This window comes from Fukomys damarensis, unplaced genomic scaffold (assembly GCF_012274545.1).
Source record: "Fukomys damarensis isolate Sample0158 unplaced genomic scaffold, DMR_v1.0_HiC HiC_scaffold_11, whole genome shotgun sequence".
NCBI lineage: Eukaryota > Metazoa > Chordata > Mammalia > Rodentia > Bathyergidae > Fukomys > Fukomys damarensis.
Window position 1 is genome coordinate 17,291,291 of NW_022900923.1, and position 9,046 is coordinate 17,300,336.

A 9,046-nucleotide genomic window follows, 5' to 3' on the forward strand; every position below is an offset into this window, starting at 1 on the left:
CCTCAGCCTCCTGAGTGCTGGGATTACAGGCATGAATCACCATGCCCAGCAAGACAGTTTTCTTTTTTGTGTGGGATAACTAGGAATCAAACTCAGGACCTTGTGTTTGCAAGGCAGGCATGGTGCCACTGATCTAAGTCCCTGGCCCACAATTTTTTTGTTTGTTTTTTTTGAGACAGGGTCTCACTATATAGTTGAGACTGACGTACAACTTACTATGTAGCCCAGGCTGGGCTCGAATTCACAGCGATCCTCCTGCCTCAGCCTCCCGAGTGCTGGGATTACAGGCGTGCGCTACCAGGCCCGGCCCCCACAATTTTCTTTTAACATACAACAGTATATACTACATGGTGCTTTAAGACTTTTTAATAGAAACTTCATACATTTCAGATTGAATTATAACAATTACTTCAGTTTTAAGAGAAATATAACTAATTGGAACCTTACCTAATATTCACATCTCCTGATTCGTCATAACAGACAAAGATAAAGTAGAAATAAGTACTGAGAATTGAATCAAACTTGGAATGGTAGTAACTTCATTATATGTGAATACTGACTGAAAATCCTTGCACTTGCCAGGCAGGTGTGGCACCACTGAGCTAAATCCCCAGCCCGTCTGACTGAGAATCTTAACTTCATCGTATGTGTGTATCTTACAGATGAATAATGTCTGCTATGGGAAGACAATATAATATAGTTAGAAAATGAGTTTAACACAATGAAAACTCAAAGGGAACAATAACGGAAGAAGCAATGACAAAACAGAGATAGAAGACCCTCAAAGGAATATTGGAGGGCCCTGGATAAACAATGATAACACTAATCAAATATTTACAAGTCTATAAAAAAACTGGTATTCTGATATGACAAGTTAGGACATGACGTGGAACCTCAGTGACTACAGTTTACAAAAGCCCGACATGCAGTATTCATTTCAATACTCGTTTGTTAAATAAATAAATCACCAAATCATAAATTACCAAAACTCCTTAGATTAGTCTAAGAAATAGGAACAAAAAAGGCTCTACCTTGTCAATAATGGACTGCATATGAGATTTATGAGACTGGTCTCCATAAAGCAGAGAGGACCACTGGTCTGGTGCAATTCTCAAGCCTGCTTCCATAGCAATCTGCACAATCTGGGAGTCATGTTCTCGTCGCAAAGCTTCGTAAGTTCTGAATTCTTCTTTCAGCTGCATCAAAGAAGAATCTTCATCACGCTTGGTGACCTAGTAAGATATAAATAAATAATCTCATAATAAAAGGAAAAACCCAGTAAATTTAATATATCAACACACAGAGATTCTCTTGCCTCAGCCTCCCCAGTAGCTGAGATTATAGGCATGCAGAACAGCATAATTTTAATGTAACAAATTTCTTCTAGCCAGGCATGGTGGCACACACCTATAATCCCAGCACTCAGGAGGCAGAGGCAGGAGGATCTCTGGGAGTTTGAGACCAGCCAGGGCTACACAGTGAGTTCTAGGTCATTCTCAACTACATAGTGAGATCCTGTCTCAAAAAAACAAAACAAAACAAAACAAAAACAAAAACAAAATTTTAGCAACAATAACAAGATTAAAATGTAGTATACTTCTGCCTGTAAAACATACCCTAATATAGATGTCAAAATTTACTAAGACAGGTTTTGCAAAAACAATAAATGTGTGAAGGACTGAAATTCAAAGACTGGACAAAACTTAATATATGTGTGCAGATTAAAGTATATGTGTGAGTTGGGCATGGTGGCGCACACCTATAAAAATCCCAAGTACTCAGGAGACTAAGGCAAAAGGATTTCAAGTTTAGAATAGGTAAGATAGTGAGACCCTATCTAAAAACAAAGCATGGATTGGGGATGTAGCTCAGTAGCATTGTGCCTGCCTGGCAAGTGCAAGGTCCTGATTTGATCCCCAGTCTGCATGGGGGCTACCACTTATTAAGCACTTAGAATGTGCCAGTCAGTATGCTAAATTACCAAATTATTATTATACTATTTTATTAACTCATTTAATTCTCTTGTTGATATGGGTGCTACTGTTAAAACTTTAATGACTTATATTTCCAGCTGGATGTAGGCTAAATGCTGAACAAGCCAAAGTAATTAATTCTACCTTAAGATCACCTGCCTATCCCTTAATATATTTTTAAAACATATTTTTTGCCTTAACTTTTTATTCCATAAAATTTTACTATTACTCTAGTAGAAAATTTCCATTTCTTCTTCCCACCTAACACATTACAAAATATTGCAGTCAGGAATTTTAGGTCACACTGCTGCTATATTTTAAAATATGTTCCGTTCTTACTACAAAGAAAGGTATACTTTACATTTTGGCAGGTAAGTCCATAGAGAGACCAAACAGATAAAAATTAAGAACTACAGTCAAAACCCCTAAATTAGCCAGATGTTGTGGCATATGTGTGTAATCTCGGCACTTGGGACACAGAGGCAAGAGGATCACCATGAGTTTGCGGCCAGCCTGGGCTATATACTGAGTTTAAAGCCAGGTTGAACTATATAATGAGACCTTAACTTAAAAGGAAAAGAAAAGAACCCTAAATGATATCTTGCCATATTCAAATATAAGTTAAAAAAGCAAATATATATTGATCTGTATGAAAACATTCCCTTAGGGCTGGGGATGTAACTCAGTGGTTCCACCGCCTGCTTTGCAAGTGCAAGGACCCGAGTTTGATACCTCGTACAAAAAAAAAAAAAAAAAAAAAAAAAATCCCTCAATACCTGCTAAATTTCACTAAATGGCAAAATATACTTTCTATATCCTATATTGGTATAATAAAAGGAATGTCATGGCACAGCTATATGGACACATACTCCTACAAAGAATGACTCAATTGAAAATTTGTTAAAATTACTGTTAAAAATATTTTTTCTTTTTGGTAGTGCTGAGGAGCAAAACCAGACCCTCATGCATGCCCAGCAAGCGCTGTATCACTGAGCTATTAGCCCGACCCACTGTTAATAGTTTTAACTAGAACTGAGAGGTTCACTTTGTGGGTATTCTGGGGTATGTGTATATGTGTGTGTAACCCAGGGCTTCATACATACTAGGCAAACTGTCTACCATAGCTACATCCCCAGCTCTATTTTGAGAAAAGAATTTGCAAAGTTATCTAGGCTGGCTTTGAACTTAAGATCTTCCTACCTTAGGCTCTCAGGTGTGTATCACTGCACCTAGTTGAGCCACTTATTTTATTCCACATGTAAAGAACTGCATTTTTTCCTGTCCTTTCATTATTTTTTTGACTTTGTTTTTTTTTTTTTTTTTTTTGTTTTTTTGATCAAGTTCTCGAACTCACAGCGATCCTCCTGCCTCAGCCTCCTGAGTGCTGGGATTACAGGCGTGTGCCACAACACCCAGCTAAGCTTTCATTATTTTTTAAACTTTCTGTAACAGTAGAAGTAGAGACATTCTGAAATACATTCTGGACTATACTATATAATAATATTACTCTAACCATTACAATACAAGTGACTTACTGTATTCAGAGACAATCTGTACCATTGAAGTAATTCTGGCTACAAGTTTTGTCAGACCCAGGGTCCCTCAGGAAAACAGAGGCCCATTTTCAGTAGAGAATCAGATGAGAGAATGTGATGATCTCTCAAATGGGCTTCCCTATAGCTAGCAGGTTTATGAAATATTAATTATGGGTTGTGTCAGGAGCAAAACTCCTTGAATTCAAGAAGAAATTTTAAAAAAAGAAATAAAAGAGGACAATAAATGATACAAAGTAAGTACCAATATTTGAGGCAGTGCTGATTGAAATTCAGAACACAGGAGAATATGTCCAGCATTAACATATATGCTACATCAAAATAGCAATTGAAACTCCAGATAGCATATGTGTAATTACCACAGGAATAAATCTCTAAATGAAATTTGTTTGTATCCGCCATGGTGGCACATGCCCATAATTCTAACACTCAGGAGTCTGATGCAAGAGGATTATGGGTTCAAGACCACTGACTATGTAGCAAGACCCAGTCTCAAAACAAAAAAATTGTTTATGCTAGGCAGAGATCTATAATCCCAGCTACACAGGAAATTGAGGCAAGAGGATTAGAAGTTCAGAGCCAGTCTTGGCACCTTGGTGAGACCCCTGTCTCAGGATAAAGTCTTAAAAAGGGCTGAGGATGGATCTATGAGGCCCTGGGTTCAATCCTCTGTACTGCAAACAAACAAAACAAAAACAAAAACAGCTTAGGTTTTATGAAAGGGCACAGGCAACTTTATTAAACTCCATTTTACTTTAAGTGTGGAAGAAGGGACAATTTTTTCTTTCAAGCTGAATTTTAGGTTCATACCTTAAAGCAAGAGGCTCTATAAAGAAGCTGAACAACATGCCCAATGCTAGTCTTAGAGGCTTGAGGAAATCGTGGCTCTAACCTCTGCACCACAAAGAGAACCAATACTTTTCTTGACAAAGCAGAACCATCTTCTAAGGCCAGGAGAACCAGCTTTAAAGCTTCCTCTTGCATTGCTAGAATTTAGACAAAACCAAAATTTATCATGTGCAGAGATAAACTTTACCAGAAAAGGAATATACAATCATTTCTGTAGATATCACACAATAGAAAATATTTATTTTCATTTTCATTGGCAGTTCGGTCTTGTATATATTTGATTTTAAAAGTATATAAATTATTCAAAGCATTCATTTAAAAACTTCTCTCAAAATGAATAAATTTTAGGTATTAAAAGAAAAATTTCAAATTTTCTGAAAAACTAACAGAATTACTTAAGCCAGGATTTAACGTGGGATGTTACTTGATAGCAGAATTCACAAAGAACCAGTCTTGTCCATCATTAGTTCTTACACTACACTTTTAGAATTTCCAGTAGAATACTAAATTTTAATTATATACCTGGTCCAAGAAACTGACAGCCCCTAGCTCTGACTGCTGCCCAAAGATTGGAAGAGAGTTGCTGAGGATTCTGGTGCTGGAGAATGAGCTCTGTAACTGTTCGTTCACCTAAAGATCGAGCAGCTCTCATGGCACGTATTCTGCCTTCTTCCTCCACTAGTTGGCAGTGGACCAGAGTCACTAGCTTCCTTTGCATCGGGCGACTGAGAACACTCTGGGTAGTGCTATTCAGACCCACTCCTTTAGAAGAGAAGAAAGAAGTTATTTGTAGTTTTACAATGTAATTTTACAGTCCAGGAGCACTTCCTCTGATGGGCTGATTGACGTAGGTATGTGAATAGTTCTGGGTCCTATCAGAATATTAAAAAAATAAATAAAAGTCTCAGTAGATTTATATGAGATATATGTATATAGGTATATCCATCATTTCTTCCCATAATTTCCTCCCCGATCTTAAAAAAATATACATATATACATGTATCTTATACTCATTATAACATTTGAATATTATTCATTTTAATTATTGGGGGGAAACGTCAGAAAACATTAACAATTAGTTTAAAACCCAAAGCTTGAGGTTCTAACAGTTCTAGTATATTATTTCATAGTGGCTATTCTCACTTTTATAACTAATGAGTAAATGCTGTCTGGGAAGTGATGGCAACTTCCATTTTTATTACAGAATATCCTGTAACACATCATTTACAGCTAGATAAGACTATTCAGAAATGTCAAATGACAGAAAGCGTTTGTGAAGCACTAGTACACTTAAACTTAGTTTTGCCATCAGTTCAAATGTTTCCACCATCACACGAACTCAAAATTCACTATTTTACTTGACGTGTTAGTAGGTCTGGTTTACACTAAATAAATGAATTTCATCAGCATTCACATATAGCTCACAACTTTTACGGTAATGGAAGTATCTCTAGCAGATGTTTGCATAGCATGGATAATTAAAACAGATTTACCTCTAGCACTGCTGAGTGGTTTCAGGTACAATGCTAATTCTTCTACACATTTCTTGGCCTCCTCATAATGTTTTGTATCTTCAACACCACTACATAATGTAATGGGCTGGTGCTCAGGGACCTAGAGGCCAAAAGAAAAGGTCTGAATGTACATTAATTAAATAAATGATTGAGTAGGTACAGTTTATTCACTGCTAATACAGACAACAGTAAAACTACTGAATGTACTTAATGCTTTCAAAAGACCTTTTTTATACACAACACATTTTTGCACTGGGAATTGAACTCAGCAGCATTCTACTACTGAGCTACAGCACTCTTTTCTTTTCCATTTTTTGGTACCAGGAATTGAACTTGGGACCCTGCACTTGCGAGGCAGGCGTCAATACCAATGAGCTAATCCCCCCACCTAATCACTGTTTTATTTTGAGACAAGGTCTTATTAAGAGCTCAAGCAGAGCTCAAACATGCAAACCTCCTGTCTTTGCCTCCTGAGTAGCTAGGATTACAGGTATGTGCCACCATGCCTGGCTTATTCAATTGCTTTGTTTCTGTAACAGCCTCAATGAGAGATAATCTATACACCACATGATAGACTAAATGCAAGTCAATGATTTTTAGTACCTTCCCAGCTAAAAAACAATGACCACAAGGCCAGGGATTTAGCTCAGTGGTTTCACCGCCTGCCTTGCAAGCACAAGGACGGGAGTTCAATCCCCAGTATCAAAAAAAAAAAAAAAAACAAAATTATCACTACAATCAACTTTTGATTTCTTCTTTTGTTTTTTGTTTCTTTTTGTGGCACTAAGAATGAAAAGCAGGGTCTTTGTGTTAAACTATATCCCCAGACCTTTTGAGATAAATTTAGCTAAGTTGACAACCTGGGCTCAAACTTGTGATCCCCTTAGCTCAGCTTTCCATTCTCATTACCAGAAAGAAACCTTATACCTTATTATCAGTCTTCCCATTATTCCCTCCCCAATCTTATAACATCTGTTAGGAAAAATAAATCTATTTTCTATGGGTTTATGGATTTGCCTAATTTGGACTGAAAAAATAGAATCCTACAATATGTGGTCTTTTCTGACTGGCTTCTTCCATTAAGCATGTTTTCAAGGATAGTCCAGCTTGTAGCATTTATCAGAACTTCATTTATCTTTATTGATGAATGAAGTATTCCATTGTATGCACATAAAACATTTTACTTATGTAGGCATTAACTGGCAGACATCTGGGTTATTTTGACTAGTACCACATAAGTAAAGAACATCTGTGTACAAGTTTTTACATGACATGTTTTTGTTTTTCTTGGGTATGTATATCTAAGAGTGGTAACTTTTAGAAAATCTTTCAGACTATTTTCCAAAAGTGGAGTACCATTATATAATATTTACCAAATACTTCCTACTATTACTACTGTATCAATTCTAGTAGGTCAAAAGTAGTATCTCAATGTAGATTTTTCTAAATAAAAAAAATTTTTTTTTGGCTCTAGGGATCAAATCCTTGAGCATTAATTTTATTTTGAACTTACAAATAGTGGTTGTATATACTGATGGGGTACAACATAAATCAGGTTAAGAAAGCTATCACCTCAGATGCATTAAAAAATTCACTTTGACCAATTCTAAAGTATGAAGTGTTAAGGACTTTCAGGAAGACGGTGGCATAATGAACAGCAGAGAAATAGCCTGATATCTGGTGTCCAGACATTGGAATATAGCAAAGGAAGGCAAGGAGGAAGAAGTAGGTTCCCAGGACCCAACAAGGATTTGAGGCAAAAATTTAAACCCATGGGGAAAGTGAGAAACTTAAATGAAGGAGGTGCAAATGGCACATTCTCCCTGAGCCCTGACTCACTGTGTGGGAAGGACAGCTCAAACCTGTAAATGCATAGTGACTACTGCTGAGCCCAGAGCCCTCCACAGAGAAATGCACCAGTGGAATAGAACAGTGGACCAGGCGGACAGCAGCGGCTGGTGAGTTTTTCAGGTTCAGACATTCCCCAGGGGAAGGCAACTGGCCAGTAGCCAACATGCACAAGGGCTGATTGAGCTTGGAATTCAGAGCAGCTGAAGGCTGGCTCCATGAAGGTGAGGAGGAACCAAGTTTAAGTTGGCAGGAAGTCAAGGAGCCAAGCTCCAGGCAGCAGGGAGCCAAGTTTAGGCCTTAGAAGGCACACAGAGTGTTGCAGGCTGAACAAATCGGGTTCTAGCCTCACAGCCAGAAACTAGCCTGAGCTTCAGAACTAAGGTGCAGGATCGCTGGGATTATCCATCACTCTGCTGTAAATTCACAGCTTTGTTTGTTGGGATTAATCAACAGATCTGGGATCTCTGTGCCCAGTTTGTTTACTGAGGAGAGCTGAGAGATTCCTTGAAGTGGACATTTTTTTTTCCGCTCTTTCCTTCATTGTTTTAAGTGTGAACACTGTTTCTAGTTTTGTGTTGCTCTGTTGTTTTCTCTCTTTCCTTATCTTCTTCACCAGTTTCTCAAAGTTTGCATAATCTTCTTCTATCCTCCCACCTTGCTTCTAATCTCTTCCTCTTCTATTCATATTTTTCCCCCCAGCCCCTTTAAAATTTTCTCTCCTGAGGGTAAAATCACCATTCTGAGGGCATATATAATATACAATTTTCTGTTTTTAGACTTTGTTATATAACCACAAATCTAGATCATACAGTTACAGGGGACAAATTAATAGTAACCACAGTTTATCCTTTTCTAGGTAGTATTTGATGCTATTGTTACTGTACTACTTTCGCCCAAGTGCCATAATTGTGCTAATCAGTTGTTCTTCCTGTATGCCAAGATTAAGATTACTTGGACCAGGGATTCAGCTCAGTAGTGCTGCTGCCTGTCTCGCAAGTGCAAGATCCCAAGTTTGATCCACAGTACCAAAAAAGAAAAAGAAAAAAAGACTGAGATTACCTAAGAATCACAAACAATACGATAGGCCAGTGCCAAAGAACAGAGGATAAGTTAGACCAAATAGACAGCAACTTCTCATCCCAATAAACTGAAAAGGTAGAATCTTGAAACAGACTCAAAACTCCAAAGCTAGCTACACTGAAGACATCTCTGAGTAGTCGTTCCGTAAGTGTTCTAAATACTAGGAATAAAGCTATTTCCCATACACAATTTACAAGCATCAACCCAGGAATTAAAATTTAAAAAA

General features: G+C 37.5%; 1 protein-coding gene across 3 annotated transcripts in view; it reads right to left on the reverse strand.

Moving 5' to 3' along the window:
- Rc3h1 (ring finger and CCCH-type domains 1) overlaps positions 1 to 9,046 on the reverse strand; it is a 59,294-nt gene that overhangs the window by 36,679 nt on the left and 13,569 nt on the right. For all 3 annotated transcript variants that reach the window (XM_010635579.3, XM_010635578.3, XM_010635580.3), the window contains exons 2-5: positions 5,869 to 5,989; positions 4,898 to 5,137; positions 4,337 to 4,512; positions 1,032 to 1,232 (exon numbers count right to left, since the gene is read on the reverse strand). In XM_010635579.3, the coding sequence (XP_010633881.1) occupies positions 1,032 to 1,232; positions 4,337 to 4,512; positions 4,898 to 5,137; positions 5,869 to 5,989 (738 nt within the window). The remainder of the gene's footprint in view (positions 1 to 1,031; positions 1,233 to 4,336; positions 4,513 to 4,897; positions 5,138 to 5,868; positions 5,990 to 9,046) is intronic.